The sequence below is a fragment of the Coturnix japonica genome, chromosome 1 (genome assembly GCF_054131305.1).
Source record: "Coturnix japonica strain WE chromosome 1, WE-NBRP24, whole genome shotgun sequence".
NCBI classification, from domain to species: domain Eukaryota; kingdom Metazoa; phylum Chordata; class Aves; order Galliformes; family Phasianidae; genus Coturnix; species Coturnix japonica.
The window spans coordinates 45721110-45739130 of record NC_140663.1 but is presented as its reverse complement, the minus strand read 5'-3'; the positions used below and the strand labels follow the sequence as shown (position 1 = coordinate 45739130).

At 44.5% G+C, this 18021-nt stretch overlaps 1 protein-coding gene across 11 annotated transcripts in view; it reads left to right on the top strand.

Annotated features, from left to right (window-relative positions):
- The window catches only part of CACNA1I (calcium voltage-gated channel subunit alpha1 I), a 153548-nt gene that overhangs the window by 108593 nt on the left and 26934 nt on the right, over positions 1 to 18021 (top strand). For all 11 annotated transcript variants that reach the window (XR_014934984.1, XM_085517463.1, XM_085517468.1 and 8 more), the window contains 10 exons: positions 190 to 496; positions 1864 to 2267; positions 9308 to 9459; positions 10065 to 10250; positions 10931 to 11048; positions 11515 to 11670; positions 12087 to 12177; positions 13841 to 14043; positions 15773 to 16189; positions 17080 to 17180. Coding sequence is in view for 10 of the 11 variants with exons in the window: in XM_085517463.1 (XP_085373589.1) it covers positions 190 to 496; positions 1864 to 2267; positions 9308 to 9459; positions 10065 to 10250; positions 10931 to 11048; positions 11515 to 11670; positions 12087 to 12177; positions 13841 to 14043; positions 15773 to 16189; positions 17080 to 17180 (2135 nt within the window). In the remaining variant the exon portion in view is untranslated. The remainder of the gene's footprint in view (positions 1 to 189; positions 497 to 1863; positions 2268 to 9307; positions 9460 to 10064; positions 10251 to 10930; positions 11049 to 11514; positions 11671 to 12086; positions 12178 to 13840; positions 14044 to 15772; positions 16190 to 17079; positions 17181 to 18021) is intronic.

Here is an 18021-nt window from a genome sequence, read left to right as displayed (position 1 = left end):
ATTCTGCATGGAAGTGACACTGAGGGAGCTCTCAAGACCAAGCTCAGCAAGTCCTGGCTCCTCTGAAATTCATACACAGACTGGTGTTGGCTCTTGTTCCTGTTCTCCTTCCTCACCTCTCACTTCCTTTTTTCTCCCACATGTTCTTCACAGCAACATTACCTGTCCCTTCTTTTCCATTGCTTCTAGGTGGGCTCCTTCTTCATGATCAATCTGTGCCTGGTGGTCATCGCCACACAGTTCTCAGAAACCAAGCAGCGGGAGCACCAGCTGATGCAGGAGCAGCGGGCCCGGTACCTCTCCTCCAGCACTGTTGCCAGCTACATGGAGCCTGGAGACTGCTATGAGGAGATCTTCCAATATGTTTGCCACATCATGCGCAAAGCCAAACGCCGCACCCTTGGGCTGTACAACAGCATACAGAGCCGGCGCCAGGGCCACATAGAGCCGAGTGAAGCCAAGCGAGGCATCAGCAAGCAAAAACAGAGGCACTACAGTAAGGATGAATCTGGAAATGTCAGTAGTGGGAACGGGAGCGTAACTGGGAGCAGCTCTATGTGCTATGTTTCCAAAGGACTTTGGTCAGCAAAGCACGGAGTTAGAATTAATATTGATAATTGAGCTTGAGGTCATGGATAGCGCACCAGACCAGTAAGGTGGGGGTGACCAGCAAGAGTGGGAATGGAAACAGGGATGATCAATCAGAAATGCTGGAAACCCAGATCTGAAATCATAACGGACAACATCAAAGGCACCAAATGAGGCTTGGGAAGGGCTCCAGGTCTGGTAGGGCAGCAGAATGACCGCAGCCTAGGAAAGAGATGTATTAAGGGAGTACGAAGGAGTTTGACTAAGGATTGTACTGAGGGACACAGCATGTATCCCAGCATTTTCCTTCCAAAATGACTTTACAGGAGAGAAGTAAAGGGAGTAGAATTGCAATAGAGCTTCCCCTGAGCCAAGGGAGAAGAGCAAATACTGAAGTCAGTTTGATGTGTTAAGGCAATGGAGACGATTTCTCTTGATGGGAACACATCCTGTTGTGTAAAATTAGACATGAGATACCATTCTAATTGGATTCCTGGCCTGAAAAGTGACTGTAAAAATGGTATTATAGAGTTAGTATTAACTGCCTGCTGATACCTTTCGTAAGAAATTCTCTCAGTTAACAAGCGAAAAGATGGATTTTCCTTCAACTAGTCTTGCATGCACAGTCTTTCATTTTCTTTACTTGCTAGGAAGAAGGTTACTGCAGTTAATGAATTAATTGATTAATCCCTCCAGTGTCTGTTTGATCTTCCAGGCACAACTGGAGGTTTGAGGAACTTGGTTTTCTCACTGAAGTCAGCAAATTGTTCTCAGAGTGCACCGACTGTCGGGAGGAACCATTCTCATATTAGCTTTTCTGGCTTCTTGAGATACTTTGCTATTCCCTAATTTAAAGAGTTGAGTTCAGCATCTGAATTATTGGACCCCACTTGCAACTGTTTAGGCCATTTGCAGCCCCCTTGATCATTTTCTCCCTCAGTTCCCACTTAACCCAAATGTCTAAATCTCAAGCTATGATTCCTGCATCAGACAAAACAGTTCTTCCTCTGATGGACATGAAACCCCACTGAGCCTAATCACTGGCAGATGAGCAGTATCATGCCTTCTGGTGACACAGCCAGTCAGTGTAAAGCACCCAGCGGCACTGGCTTTTATTGTTGCCCTTGAGATGATTTGCCGGTAGTCATCCTTACAGCTAAAAAAGCCCAGTTGCAGAGTCTAAATAACTAAAAGCCAAAAAAATTCTCAGTTTGGATGCATTTTTTTGGAGGGAACAAAGCTTTCTCCTTTAAACACAATCATTTATCTCCCCAGGAATGTGCCAACAGCACAACCCTCTTGACCGCCCTCCTCAAGGCCTGGTCCAGCCCATTGCTGTGACAGCAACCTCTGATCTCACCAACTGCCCCCAATGCCATAGGGGGGAACATGACACATCCCGAAGGCTTTCTGTCCTGGACAGCGCTGACTCAGACCAGGAAGATGGAGGAGACAGTGAAGCAGAGGGAGAAGGCTGCAGAGGTGACCAGAGTGCATCAGCTCTGGAGAAGGAGGAAGAAGAGGTGGAGGAAGGTGGGAGGATGAAGCTGTGTAGTGACATGTGGCGGGAAGTTAGAGTCAAGCTTCGAGGGATTGTGGACAGCAAGTACTTCAACCGTGGGATCATGATCGCGATCCTTGTGAACACTATCAGCATGGGCATCGAGCACCATGAGCAGGTAGGTTGTGCAGAACAGACCCTGGGGGACAGAGGGTCATGCTTGGGGTTAAGGACTGGCCACACAGAACCAAAATCTGCTAAAGGCAGAGACTGAGCAGTTTGTACCTGAGGACATAGCATAGCTTTGAGAAAACCACAGGATACTGCAGGATCTTTTCCTACCCATCCCTGCACCTAATTGCTTTCACTGTCTCTGATTATTTTCTTCCCAGTTTCTTTCAGTCTCTCTTTTTTTCCTCCTCCCTTCTCACTTTTATTCCTCTATTTTTCTTTTTCTTTCTGTCTTTTCTCTACATCTGCTTCTCTCTCCTTCACCCTCGACTCTTCCATCTTTCTCATCTCTCATTTCTCTCTTCATTAGCTTACTGAATCCTTAGTCTATGTGGTTAATTTAATGTGCTCTCTCGGGATGTCACAGGCACTTCACCAGCATCTCAGTTCAAATCCATCAGCTTGCTAGCCTTTCCAGCTTAATTAAGGGATGCCTGAGAGTCATCTAACTGCAAAAGAAGGCACCACCTCCCACCTCCAGTCGTTCTGGGGGCTCATATGGCTTGAGCCTTTCCTTTACTCTGACAGCAAGAAGTGATAGATAGGCCAAGGCACAGATAGCATGTGTGAGGACAGTTCTGCTTTTCATGCCAATAGTTTGCAGGCATCTGAGTCAGCAGTGCACTTTATCCTAACGACAGACTTGTGAGATGGAGAAAGATTGTGTGCCCTCATTTTATAGCTGGAAATCAGAAGCTATGTCTATCCTGTGATGTGCAGAGCAGGCTTGAGAGGGTGTTCAGTGTATCCATGACCTTCCATCTGCATTGCTGGCTGATGGTTCTATTGCATGTTGAGTTGTAGGACTCTGTGATGTACATCTGTGCCTCAGATCTGTGCCGCTGGTCTGAATGTGGCCATGATTCACACCACTTGTCTGCCAAGATCACAAGAAATAAGAGATTGGCCCACAGCAGAAATGCTAACTGCATCAGGGAATTTTACAGCCAAGGCAAATTTTAGCCACAAATGCAATCTCAGGAAGCATAGAAACCTGCAGCGAGAGTGGTTTAAGCATGCACTCAGATTTGCCCTGTGCTCTATTAGGGTGGAGATATCATAGAATCATAAAGGTTGGAAAAGACCTCTGAGATCATCTAGTTCAATATCCTGAGCCCCAGAGTATATGAATTTCCCTGTATGAGGCAATGAGGCTGAGGCAATATTTGAAGCCTCAGATGCCTGGATCCCACCCACACTGCAAACATTAGACCATTTTACAAAGCCCAGATGATTTCTGATACAAGGATGGGAAACCTTAATTTGATCACAAAATACAAAACTGCTCGGGATGCTTTAGTAAGGAAAAATACTGTTGGAAGCTCAGAGAGGGGGGAATGAAGAAGAGTCTGGAGCGGTTGACTCATGAAAACAGATAAAAAAGAGCAATATTTTTATCATGCAGCAGAGAGATGAGTAAGGGTTGAAGCCCAGGACAACGTGAAAACTGCCCACTGATGTTTTGAAGATGCAAGCACAAAGCAGAAAGATGCATTGTTCATTTTGTGTTATTGGAGACAGCATGATTTCGAAGTTTAGCTGAAGAATATTTGAACTGGATGTAGAGGATTCACTCTGACTGTTGTGTGTGCAGATCTAAGCCCTTCTGGGCCACCTCTGCTGTGTTTGTACAAGCCTTGGCAGAGCAGGATCTGCCTGCAGCCTCAGGGTTTCTGGTAGCAGGTTATTAATGACACATCCTGGAAGTTATGCTATCATTTTTTATCTACAAGTATCTAGGAAAAGCTCACGGCCCTCTGGGATGCTTATAGTATATATAAAAAGTTGACTGTATTGATCATAACTGAAAATTGTGGTGCAGCTGTTTATTTAAAATGTGTGCATTGAGTCCTGTTAGCCTAGCACATGACTCTTTTAAAAAGAATATTTAGTTTCTGACATGAATTCCAGGCCTTTTTCTGGCGAAAGTTACCTCAAAACCACATAAGCATGTACATGCTTCCCTTTGCTCTTTCATGTTTCTCAAGCCCTGTTGTTGGTATATCTCAAACTGATGCTTCACTGCCTCCTTTTCCCTCCTTCCATTCCCTTTTTCCCATTGCTTTCTTTCTTTCCAGAAAAATATATTTTCACAGAAAAATATTCAGCAAAACCCCTCTGCTGTGATTTGCAGCTTGACACCATCTTATGACTGAAGCAAGTTTTTGTTGCTTCAGCTGCTTCATCATGTGAATCTCCCCCAAATGAGAGCTAATGGAAATAAAGACCCTTCAAGCTTAGATTTTCTGGTGTGTGAGAGATCACAATCCCAGGCACTTGCTAGGGATGCACCTGTCTGGGAAAGAGGATGTGTGAAGGTGTTGCAGGTTTGTATGGTATGGTCCATCATCTTTGTGTTGCTCTGGTTGTTCATGGACTATACAAATGAGATGGCCCAGGGTAGAAAAACATCCTTCCACTATTTCAGAGGAGCTTATAAGCAAGAGGGGGACCGACTTTTTGGACTTCTTGAATGGGCAGGTAGTGATAGGACAAAGAGGAATTGCTTCAAACTAAAAGAGGGGAGATTGAGGTCAGATGTTAGGAAAAAATTCCCTGCTCAGAAGGCCCTGACACAGGCTGCTCAGATTGCTGTAGAATGCCCCATCTCTGGAGGTTCAAGGCCAGGTTGAATGGGGGCCTGAGCAGCCTGAGCTGGTGGGTAGCAGCCCTGCCCACAGCATGGGGTAGGAGTGGCTGGGCTTTGAAGTCTCTTCCAGCCCAATGATTCTATGATTCTGTGACCCAGAATCATGGGTGAGACTGCAGGAGCTGGGCAGAGGGGTCAGCCTCAGAAACACAGGTGTCTTGAGGACTGCGCCAATGTGCAAGTCTAACTTTTGATTCCTGAGCTTGACCAGCAGAAAGAAAGATGTAAATTGGAATTATCTGTTTGTTTTGAATGAGGGGAGTTTGAACCAGACAACCTCTAGAAGTGTCTTGCAACCTCCACTGTTCTGCAGTTCTATTACAGTTCATGCTTATTTTTTTATTTTACTGTGTTTTGTTTTGGCTTGATTTGGTGGTTGCTTTTGTTTGTTTGTTTTATGCCAGGAAACTGAACCTCTGCATCCAAATCACCTTTAAAATTTGTCTCATCCATCAAGTCTTTTCTGTCATTCTGCATGTGTGTCTGAGGCACCTTCCTATCTCCGTATACATTTCTTGTGAGGGAAATCGATTCATTTTGGGACAAACTGTATTGCTATGACTCATTCTTAATCCTTAAGCTTATCACAAGTTATCACTTGTAAACAGATTAGTTTATACAAATCCGTCACTGTGCTTTATGACATGCAGTACCCTTAGTATTGGGTCTTCCTATATTCCTGGGACATGGCACAGGCCAAAATCCATCATTTCAAGCTTTGTCCTGCTTGAAATATTTTTTGCAGTTCTTCAGATTTGCTTCTGCTTGGAAGAATTGCTTTTTAAAATCCAATGTAGAAAATCAAGATATTAAATGCTTGTGACTGTCCAGAAGGATCCTTTAAATAGCCGTAATTTTTTGTTGGTACTCGCAGAGGATCTGGTGCTGCTCACTTTTCTCCTTATTCAGAGCAAGGTTACTCCCAGATAAATGTCTCAGACTCCTTTCTCATATATTTCTTTGAGCCTGTTGGACTTGCACATCCTTGCTATTAGTAGCCATTAAGACAATTACAGAGAAACTTGATTTCCTTCCTGTTGTGTCAACTTCCAGTATCCCTTGGTGCATCATTGCAATACTTTATGAGGTGTGGGTCAGGAGGCCATCACTTGTTTCCCGGTTAAACTAGCCTCACGTACTGCCACCTTTGTATCCTTTAGCCTGCATGATTTCCCTTTATACCGGCATTTATTGGATCCGCTGGTTCATATTTTACAGTTATTGCTTCTCTTTTTGCTATTTGCTGCTTGTCAGAAACATTCAGCAAGTGTCCAAGCCAGCTCATCATGCTGACATTTAGTAAATGATGGAACAGGCTCTCCAGGGTGCTGGATGAAGCCACATCACTTCAGTCTTGTAAAACTAGGGAATAACAAAATATTATGAAACCCTATCTGCTTGTGGGGTGGTGATAGAGAAAGTAAAAGCTAGCTGGTCTGTTCCACAGCTGATTTCTGTGATTCTTCTGATTATCAAGTAAAATTGATAGAATGAGGAGACCTGTGTATGTATTTTTCTCTCTCATGTTCTCAGAGGTGGTGACGTGCAGGTAGGTTGGTAGGTTTACATAGATCACATCAATAACTCTCTTGTTTCTAGGGCAGTTGCCTAGTTAGAATAACCTGGTTATTCCTGTTTAGAATAAACTCTTGCAGTGTAGTCTGCATATTCTCAGCCTTTCCTATAGTGCTCACCTTTCTGGCTGCAGTCTGATAATGACATTTTCCCCTTGTTTTTTCCCTAGCCATTTGCCCTCTTCATCAAATTCACATTTCTCTGGCCAGTCTCCCACTCCAGCAGCATCCACTGACATTCTTGACCATGCTGATCTAGATATGAACGCATACCTGTGCAGCATGCAGCCCCTGCCCTGCCAGCGGCAATATCTCTAGGAATGGCTGCAGTGCAGGATCTGCCTGTCGCCTTTCCAGCTGGCTCTTCTCTCTTTTCCCTTTCTTTTTCCTGAGTGCATTTCTTTTGTGTTGCTTTTCCCTCCCTAGCCAGTATTTCTTTCCTACTTCATTTTTAACAGTGTCTTTTTTGCTTCTTTTTGGAGCCCATTATGTTATTATTTTTTCCTGCTCTTTTTGTAGTTTCTTTTTGCTGCCTCTCTCATCTCTGTCTCTTGCTCCTTTCTTTCCCTGCCCTGTTCTTCCTGCCCCTCTCCCTGGGAATGATGCTTTCTGGGTCTGATTGATAGCCCATTAGAAGAAAGATTAACAGGTGGAGGCTTGACTAGAGAAACAGATGTCAGGGAGGGAAGGAGAGACAGGAGAACAGGTGACCTTTTCCGTGAGAGGCAAGCATGGCTTTTCAAACATCAATTGCTCCCTACGACAGCACAGGAGAGAAAGCATGGACAGCAGAGAAGGATAATCCACCATTATAGCCTGTTGCTTTTTTGCATTCCTCATTCTCACTGGCATAATCAGGCTGAAATTGGCATCTCTGTTTAGCATATGGGCCTCATGTTCCCAGCTTGTGTCATTACTGCCTGGCTCTTGGTAAAGTGTTCTTCATCTCTCCCTTCCCTTGTGCACTTGTTCATTCTTCCTCTCTCATCATTCTTATCTCCCCTCCTCTCTTCTTCATTTTCATGATGGTTTTGTTATTCAAATGTAATTATGGATATAAATTGAGCTATCTCCTTTTAAAAAAAAAAAAAGAAAAAAAAAAGTATTTTATTTTATTTCAGTTAAACCTGCACTGAAGAATGCATGAAATTACCAATGGACATGGGGTAGACACATGACTGTGGGAAGCACTTTCCAATCTATTTATTCATATGGGAGAAGAACAGACAGATTTATGGTTTTGGGGGTCCTCCCTGAGCAATCTTCAGATTTAGGGGGAGGTTCAGACCCAGAACCAGAAAGAGGTCCCAGACATGGGTTGATAGTTGGGCTAGATGATCTTACTGGTCTTTTCAATCTTAATGATTCTATGATTTTATGACAACAAAACAGAGAGAGATTTCTGTTTGCTACCACAGAGGCACAGATCTTGGGCTCAAAGGCACTGTAGGCTAACATCAAATATTTAGCCTTCAGTGGGGTGTGAAAGACCTGCCCCAAGGTAAACATGGAAAACTGGACCAGAGGAGCTCTGAGGAGGAACTTTGGAGCTGCCATATCATGTTCCTCTGTTTGGGAAGGTGGCACACCTTCATCTGGAACAGGTTCCTACCAGATGCTGCTCGGAAAGGTTATGGCCAGCAGTGTACTGCAGCCAGACAAATTGTCTTAGTGGTTTCATATGATCTGAAGGCCTTAAGCAGTCCAGTCTGATCACAACATGTGATCCATTATACTGGAAGGAGATTTTTCACACACCTGGGGAAAATTTGTTACCTGCCCAATGTCATGGTCTGTATGTGTATGGCGTCTGTGTAGGCATGTTGTGCTTGTGCAAGTTACCCCTCATGAATCTGGCATCAGTTCAGACTTCAACTCTTGCTGTTTGGCCTGATGCAGTCCCAGTCTCTAGTGTGAAAGGTGCTTTTTCCATCCCAAATTCAGCACGGGGAATGCCTTAATTTCACACAGCAGGACAGCAAGAACCTGGCATCCCTCACAAATGACATCAGTGCAGCCTCTGTCTCCCCCTAAAACAACATTTCACCATTCCTTTGGAAACAGTGTAGATTCTTTGTTAACCTTGTCAGGGAAGTTTCCAGGGCTGCACACGGTGAAGAAAAGTCATTAATTCAGAAAACAAAAGAAGGAGTAATTTAATTTGCTCAGACTTGTTCCACTGATGGAGTCATTAAAACACTTTCTCCCTTATGCACAAGCACATCATTCTCTGCTGGAGGAGACTGTTTCACAAGGACTGAAAGATGTGTCAGAGATTCATCAGAAAAAAAATGCCTGGGGTAGGGTCAGGTTATGGGTTTTTGTTTTGGTTTGTTTTTTCTTTTCCTTTCTCTTTTTTCAACACAGTAGTTTTGTGTCATCTCTGAAGATTTCCACTGTGTGCATCTGTTTTTCTCCTCTTACTCTCTCATTTTATCTTGCTGTTCCTATCTCTTATAGGTAGGTGTTAGCACTGTGGCCGTTGCTGTTATGTTACTCATACAGTTTGATATTCACTTTGGTAATTATTGAAGCAAGACCAGGAAACTGATGCATATCAAAGATTTAGTGGGGAACTAGGGGAAGGAAGTAGTAAATGTGGGAAGGAATTGGAGCAGAAAGGCGACTGTCCAGCCTCACTTCTATCTCACCCATGGTTCTTCACAATTCACAACAGAACCTGTCCCCTAGGAACGGTGGCATTTTATTTCCCACAGTTTCAGGGCTCTTTCAGTTCTGACTCTGAATTTGCCTTCTCTCCAGCCAGAGGAACTGACCAACATCTTGGAGATCAGCAATGTTGTCTTTACAAGCATGTTTGCCCTGGAGATGATTCTGAAACTTGCTGCTTTTGGCCTCTTTGATTACCTCCGCAACCCCTACAACATCTTTGACAGTATCATCGTCATCATCAGGTGATAAGGGTCTTGGGTATCAACTGAAATACATATAGTAGAGAGTACCACAAAGTTTGCATGTTTTCACCTGCCTTTTCCAACAAAATTTAGCAGCTTTAACAGAAAAAAGGGGACAAGCTGATACACAAGACAAAGGATTGGGAGAACAAGTTGTCATTTCCCGATACTTTTGATAACCCTGAGCACTTCTGTCCCTCATTTTGTCTTCTGTTGGATGGAAGCCATCATGATTGTCTTGCAAGTCCACAAGAAATATTAGTTGCAAAATATTTTTCAGAATGCACAAATGAAGGGTACTACAGAAGTTTAATGTGTGGTGGAAGGTGTCTTGCTGGGTCTTACTGCTGAAATCCTTCCCTCATTTCTGCAACACGTAGTGCTTCATGAAAGTAGAAATGCCATTTTCTACACGTTATTACAAACCTGTAATATATATATTTCTAATTATGTCTTGTTCAAACAAATTTTCTGTCTGACCTGTATACGTGTATGCTGCCAATGCAGAGGTGACAACTTGGATCAGAGTTCTGACATTCTCTCTCTGCTGTTTGTTCCCTTCTTCATTTTGTTTCTTTTGCTCCTTGGGCCTCTCTTGGCCATAGCATCTGGGAGATCATCGGTCAGTCGGATGGGGGCCTCTCAGTGCTGAGGACATTCCGTCTCCTGCGTGTGCTGAAGTTGGTACGTTTCATGCCTGCATTGCGCCGCCAGTTGGTGGTGCTGATGAAGACTATGGACAACGTAGCCACCTTCTGCATGCTTCTCATGCTTTTCATCTTCATTTTCAGGTGAGAAGGCGGTTGCTTTGCAGTGTTCTGAGGAGGCACTGCATGGTTCATATTGCTGTAAACATCAGTGAGTGAGCACGTGGCTCATCTTGTCTATGGCTCTAGGCTTGGGCAGCACTGGTAGATATTTGCTTAAAGAGATTGAGGCTGTTGCTCCCGTAAATTGGTTTTAGTAGCTGAAGATTTGTCCTGGATGGGGTGGAGAAATGCTGCCTCCAAATGTGTGTGCTGAACATAATGTCCCATTGTGGAACAGGTGATGTCTCTTGGCAATTAGTAGTATCTGCAGGAAGATCTCAGCCTGGATGCTGATTGGCAGAAAGGTCACAGGAAGCACCCAGGAAAATTTGTCAGTGTACTTTATGGTTGCACTGACAGGGAGATGAAGACAAATGAGAGCAAATGAGAATGATGGAGAAAGCAGGTCTGAAGGCATTAAGTGGGCTCTGAGGCAGTGCAGATGAGAAGTGAGGTTACAATTACGCAACTATAGGGTTGAAACACAAAGCTCTTTCTTTATGGTTAAGTCCCAGTGGTCTGGCTGTGTTGTTCTAGCACCTGTATCTTTCATCTCAAATAATTATATGATCATTAATTGATATGGAGTGTCACTCTGACAAATTTATTGTGATGGCAGAGACATTTAAATTGGGCACCAATTCCTATTCCTTTCCTAACAGTATCTTGGGAATGCACATCTTTGGTTGCAAGTTCAGTCTGAGGACAGATACAGGAGATACAGTTCCTGATCGGAAAAATTTTGACTCCCTGCTGTGGGCCATTGTCACTGTCTTCCAGGTGAGCTCACTTTGCTCTTCATGGGTGGAAAAAGCAAAGTGAGGATCGTGAGGGTTTTGTTTTTTTTTCTTGTTGTGGATTATTCATTCATTTCTAATGACACAGAAGGCTTCAGTATGTGACATCAAAAGAAGAAGAGCTTGGTGACTGGTATCTCTCAGGCAGAGGGGCTCCTTCCTTCCTAAATGGAAGTTTGCAAAGGTCACTTATGCTGTGGCAACACCTGTGTTTAACACTGTCACCCTGGCATATGGCTACCCTCATATTTGTTCTTGTTTCTTTTTGCTCAGCCAGCATTACTGGGGCAGTATCACCATACTGGACAGTAGCAATGGGCGGTAGCTGTGTGATTATGGGGAGGTTAAAAGGCCTAATGTATCCTAAAGTGTATACTTTCAGTGTCTTTTTTGGGAATCCTCTCTGTGTTCTTCCTGCATGTTTACATCATTTCTGATCCTGGTTGCAGATCTTAACCCAGGAAGACTGGAATGTTGTGCTCTATAATGGCATGGCCTCCACCTCACCATGGGCATCCCTTTACTTTGTGGCTCTTATGACATTTGGCAATTACGTACTCTTCAATCTGCTGGTGGCCATCCTCGTGGAGGGGTTCCAGGCTGAGGTAAGTCATCAATGATGCTACTCCAATGGAGAGGAGGAAGAGAGGTGCTTAAAAGGGATCTCTGAGACACTTGGCAGATACTGAAGGACTCACGAAGTATCACACCTCTGACATTCTTCCTCTTAAGTTCAGGGTGGGCTTCTTTAAAAAAAAAAAAAAAGATGACAGTATTAATCCTTGCAGTGAAAGAGACAAACCCTCCAGAAGGGAATTAACAATTTCCATCCCATGCTACACCAGCTAAGGTGAGTCCTTTCCATTTCCTAAAGCAAGAATGCATTATCAGCCATCACAGGTCATGCTGGACTCCCCAGTGGTCATGGTAGTACATGGCTGTCAAGGAAGATTGGCAACAGTGATATACAAGAAAAAGTGGCCTTTTATGAGTTCCCACCTTCTTGATTTGTGTGTTACAGGGTGATGCCAACCGATCATACTCAGAGGAAGATCAGAGTTCATCAAACATGGAGGAGTTAGATCAGTTCCAAGAGATCCAGGAAGGCTCAGGTATGATAGCTCAAACTGTCTCATTTGTTTGCAACCCATTGGTGCTTAGTGGGAAGCCTGAAAGAAGATTCGGCAGAAAATTGGCTCCCACCTCCAAGGCAGAACTTACTTTTGTTTTGAACTTAATGTTAGTTTGTGGTGTTACATGTGGAAATTTTGGAGCTGCACTGGCATCTTAAGGAAAGTGATAACTAAAGGGAGCAGGTTTTGAATGCCTGAAAAACAGCAAAGAGAAGTGAGAAGATGGCGCTCCTGCTCAGCTTTGGGGACACCATTTCAGGAACACCGTGTCCAGATCTGGAGGCCCCATTTGGAGAGGGGATACCAACACATTAAAAAGGACTCAGGCAAATCTGGAAGCCCTGCCTCGTAGTGTGAGGTTAATGAAGCTTAGAGAAACTGAAGAAGTAAGTTGATCACACACTCTGTAAATGCTGGCCATAAGGAGAGATTTTAGATGGTAGATGACTCTTTAATTGAGCAGAAAAAGGCATAATGAGATTGTAAAGGTTGGAAGCTGAAGCTAGATAAACTCAGACTGCAAAAAGCCACATATTTTTAAAGAAGGATAATTAACTGTTGGAACAGTCTGCCTAGAACTGCTGGGTAAGGTTTCCACCCCTTGAAGACTGCAAAAGGTATTATACTTCAGGCAGGACTTGGTGGCAGGGAGCAGCAAGAGTATGAATAGTGAGTCGGAAGCCGGGGGAAGCATCCAAGCTTGCAGGACAGAGACCACACCAGCAAAGGCATAGGACTTGCACACATGAGCAGAGCAGGTCTGATGATGGTAGACAGGGTCTAATAGTGGTTCAGAGTCTGTCGTGCAAGTCCACAGGGAGCCAGCAAGCTCAGTCAGCAAGACAAGGTCAGGATCCATAAGGTGTAAGTACGGGCAGAAGCATATTCACAGCATAACCCAGGCAAGTATTACAGGCATAGGTCTGAGCTTGAATGCATCTTCTGTGGTGAGGAGCAGAGGCTCCAGGCTTGGCTTGTCACGGCCTGTTCTCACAACTTAGATTTTTTTCATAGCAGTACTATCCTGGATTGCATAGCTACACTGAGCCAGGGCTTATCTTGAGTGTAGGCAGCCAAAACCCTTGAAGGGCAGAAAGAAGAAAGGTTAGAGTCTGTTGGTCACAGGCAACAGTGACAGAGAGAAGGCAATGGTATGTGACCTTCATTATTCAACAGGTCAAACAAAAATGATTGCTCCACTCCCTTTGGGTGTTAAAAGCCAGCATCCCATTCTCTCCATCCATCTTGACAAATGTCAGTGGTTTTCAGACCAGCTAACACAGCCCTCAAAGGTGCCCTGAATCTTCAAGGTCAATGATCAGTCATTTGAAGAGGCCCAGCATAGGACAGGCTGTTCTGTTCTGCCTTTCCTCCTGACCAGCACTCTGCTCAACCATCTAGCCTCAAGGAGAGCCACTGCAAGTTTTGTAGATTGAAAAGAACATTTCAAAGTCATGCTAGATTGTACTTTTGCCATAGCATCCTAAAGCAAAAGGAATTAACGCTGGCTGATGCTAAACAGCTAACACGCTGTTAGCTGCTGACATGCTTAGCAGTTTGGGTGTTGAAACTGTCACTGAGTGGTGAGGAACGAATCTCCTTCTTTTCTCCTTTTTCCCTCTTTTTCTATCTTTGCACCCAGATCCCAAGCTTTTTGCAATTTCTGTGACACCAAATGGCCACTTGGACCCATCATTGCCCTCTTCCAATGCCCCAGTTGCTGCTGGCAGAGTCTCCAACTCCTCACGCAACTCCCTGCAGCCTGACCAGATCTGTGTTGCTGTTGGCTCCCGGAAAAGTAGTGTGATGTCCCTGGGGAGAATGACCTATGATCAGCGATCCTTGGTGAGTGAGTGAGTAGGAACATCTGTCATACCCTTCTTTTGAAGTGCAAGTGCCTTTCATCATCTGTTGGATTACTATGGAGAATTGCATTGCTTGTAACACAACCACATTGCCTGTCCTTAGGAAGCCAGTTCACATTATTCATCTGTATTTCCAGATTAGATCAATCAGTCAATCTTAGAATGGCTTGGATTGGAAAGGACCTCAAAGATCATCTAGTTCCAACCCCCTTGCCATGGGCAGGGTTGCCAGTCACTAGGTTAGATTGCCTGGGAACCCATCCAATCTGGCTTTGAACACCTCCAGGGATGAGGCATCCTGTGCAGCCTGTGCCACTGCTTCACCAACCTCTGAGTGATTTATCAGCCTTATTGATCTATATTTGCAGATTGTTGAACAGTATTCCACTGAATGTTGGTTATAGCTTTTATATTCTTCTGGTGAGAGAGGGGGTACACCATGGGCACAGAGCTTTTCTTTTTGGGAGACCAGACTCTGAGGAGCCTGATCTAGCTGTGGATGTATCTAAAGGAGAGCTACAGGAAAGATGGGAACAGGCTCTATTACAGGGTTAGTTGTGATAGAACAAGGAAAAATAGTTTCAAACTAAAGTACAGGAGATTTAGGTTAGAAATAAAGAAAAAGTATTTTACAGTGAGGGTGGTGAGGCACTGGAACATGTTGCCCAGAGACATGGTGGATGCCCTGCCCCTGGAGACTTTCAAGACTAGGCTGGCCAGACTATAGGCAACCTGATCTAGCTGTGGATGTGCCTGTTCATTGCAAGACAGTTGGTCGAGATGACCTTTAAATGTCCCTTCCAACTATAAGGACTCCATAATTCTATGATTCTATGATTCTATGTTTTGTCCTCTCGCCCAGTACAAAAAGTCATGCTCTTTCTATGCTGAGAGCATAGAAAGGTCTAGGTGCTGCCAGAACTTCAAAGTCCCATAGTAGATGCATTTTCTGGAAGCTTTTGTTACAGTGAATAGACATGTCTCGGCTTGGAGCTTACCCATATCAGATCGCGCTGTCCCCCAGTGCTTCTCCAAACACTGCTAGCTGTCCAGTCAGCACATCTCAAACCTGTCCACCTTGTGGATAAGCAACATAAGCTTCTGTGACCTCTACACACTACCACACATGGCTTTTGAAGGGGTTGCATTGATACTAGAAGCATTCGTGCCCCTGTTATTTCTAAACAGGTACAACTGACAGCCATGTACTACATGATAACTCGCCGATATTGTTGAACTAGACTGTAACCAACAGGCCTGTTTCTCTAATTTCTTCTTTTTATGAAGACTGTGCTCAAAGATGTTGTGTCAGATTATCCATCTCCCTGTACCTTGCGTTATTCTTTACCCTGGGGCTGAGTAAAATGCTGCCAATCAGATTTTTTGAAATCTTTATTCTCGCTCTGTGCTGATATAAGTAACAACATCAGGCATCTGGCCTTTGGCTTTATTATTTACCTTCCCTTTAAGTGCCTTGCACACAGATGGTGCTATAAAGTGATCACAGCCAACACCCCTGCTAGCTCATTATCAATTTGGTGTTAGATTTATAGCAATGACAGCTACATTCCCACTATGTGTCTTTATTGAGGGGGTAAAAAAGGGTGCACATGGCTGAGGACCCCTGGAGGAATGTCTGATGTCTGCAACGAGGCAGTGCTTTACCTCCACAATCCTGTGTGTCTGAGTCCCAACCTACTCTCTTACAGTCCAGCTCTCGCAGTTCCCACTATGGTGCCTGGGGCCGCAGCGGGGCCTGGGGGAGCCGTCGCTCCAGCTGGAACAGCCTGGCCCGAGGACACAGCCTGAAGCACAAACCTCCCTCTGCTGAGCACGAGTCCCTTCTGTCTCGGGAGAGGCACAGGGCAGGAGATAGGGAGCTGGATGGAGCAGAGAGAGTGTTTCACCACCGCCGGACGCTCTCTCTGGACAACAAAGGTTCCTGCGACTTGCTAGAGTTGGCCTCCATCCCATCTGGCCACAGAGGGACCTGTAGGCCAGGGACAACATCAGGAGGCAGTGATCATCAAGACTGCAATGGCAAAATGCCCAGTATTGCAAAAGAGATCTTCCCAAGGATGAACAACCGCAAGGAACGGGGAGAGGATGATGAAGAGATAGACTATGTGAGTACATGGTGAGGGGAACCTAGGCTTACAATGCAGTGCTGTGGGAAACCCCAGCTCTGTCCTCAAGTTTCAGTCTCCCTGTCATGTGGATGGGAGAGTTTGCAGAAGTGCTGTAAGTACAAGTGGAGGATGTCACTGAATGTAGGTGGGTCTAGGCAAGCCCACACCATGTTGTCAGGCTGCCCACAAGGCAGTCATGCAGGTAGATGGTGGGAAGAGGGTAGAAATGAGGCACATGCATAGGCATTTGAGAGCTGATATTTCAGAGCAGTGCAGCCAGTGATTGTAACAGGTTAGGAAAGGTCAGGCTTTGTGAAAAGGAAGAGCTTTGCTTTGGTAACAGATGCATAAGAGAGATGGCAAATGTGTTTTTCTGTGCCAGCCTGGGAGACCACCATACCCAATCTGTGAGCAGATTGAAAGGTGGAAGAAACAGAGGGGAGAGTCAATAGAAACGGGAACAGACATACAGTATATATGAAATTAAATCACCTCTGAGTCCAAGTGCCACCAAAAGACCATTCTGTCCTTCTCATTCAACTGAGATATTGAGGAAACATCATACTCTTGTAATAGAGCTAGTGTCCCTATTGTGGGCAACATCCACCTGTGGACAGGAGACCAGCAGTTTTATTTTTAATGATGCAAGGAGGAAATCTGAAGGTGAGAGGTGAACAGAACCTGGCAAAGAAGTACCTACCTCCTCTTTAGTGTCTTCTTGTTCTTTGGGTCCACTCCCTCATCCAGGTGCTAAAGAAAGGCAGATAGTGTATGTGGGGAGGAAAACCTTGATAGTGGTACTTCGGGATTGCATGAGAAAGTAAGAGTGCCTTTGTTAGGCAATGAGAAGTCAGCCAGTGACACTTGCTTCTCCTGCATTCCTCCAGAGCCTGTGTTTTCGCATCCGGAAGATGATGGAAGTCTATAAGCCAGACTGGTGTGAGTTACGAGAAGACTGGTCTATATATCTTTTCTCTCCGCAAAACAGGTTTGTGCAGTTTTTTTCCATAAAAGGGTTTAGAAGATGGGACAGATTTTGTCACTGTGCCATTTGCTTTCCCTGAGCTGGACATTAGATTGTAACTTTGAACATAGCATCTGGGAATGTATTTCTTCTCTCCTTCTACAGTCAAACAACATTTCTCTTCCTTGATTCTGCAGATGAGAGGGAGGATGAGAATCCTAAATGCCTATTGTGCTTTTCCTATCCTGTGGAGCATCCCGTTTTTCTATTGTGTAATCATAAATATTTATGGCAAAGTGAGGCAGGGGATACTGACATTAAACCAATTCGGAGAAGGAATATATTATTAATGACTCCATAACACTGATATTTTCTCCCCTGGTACCATAACAGCCTCTCCATTCCATTTTCAGTCCCACTGCCAACTTACCAGCATATCATACCCTTTAGGGTAATGTAAGAAATCTTTTTGCTGGAAAAGAAAAACACAACAGCAATAACAAACAAACACACATACTAAAAACAAAAGTACCCACATATATTTAGAGATATTTTCTTCCCACTAGAGGGTCATCCCACCAGGAGAAAATGCCCACATACCTCAGCCAACAGCATTCTCACTGATGTGCCATCACCTCTTGAGGAGTAGGGAGTTTTGTTACAGCCCATGGAGGAGAGCTCCTTGCTCCATGTGACACCCAGGCACTATGTCTTTCAGAGCAGGTAGAGTTGTGGCCTCCATGGCAACCAAGTTACTTGCCCCTCCTCAGCTTTCAAGACATGGCCTCATTTGCCCCAGTGTGAATCTGGAAGGGTTAGCTACATCACAACTCATTTTGAAACAGTCCACTCAATTTTCTGTGCT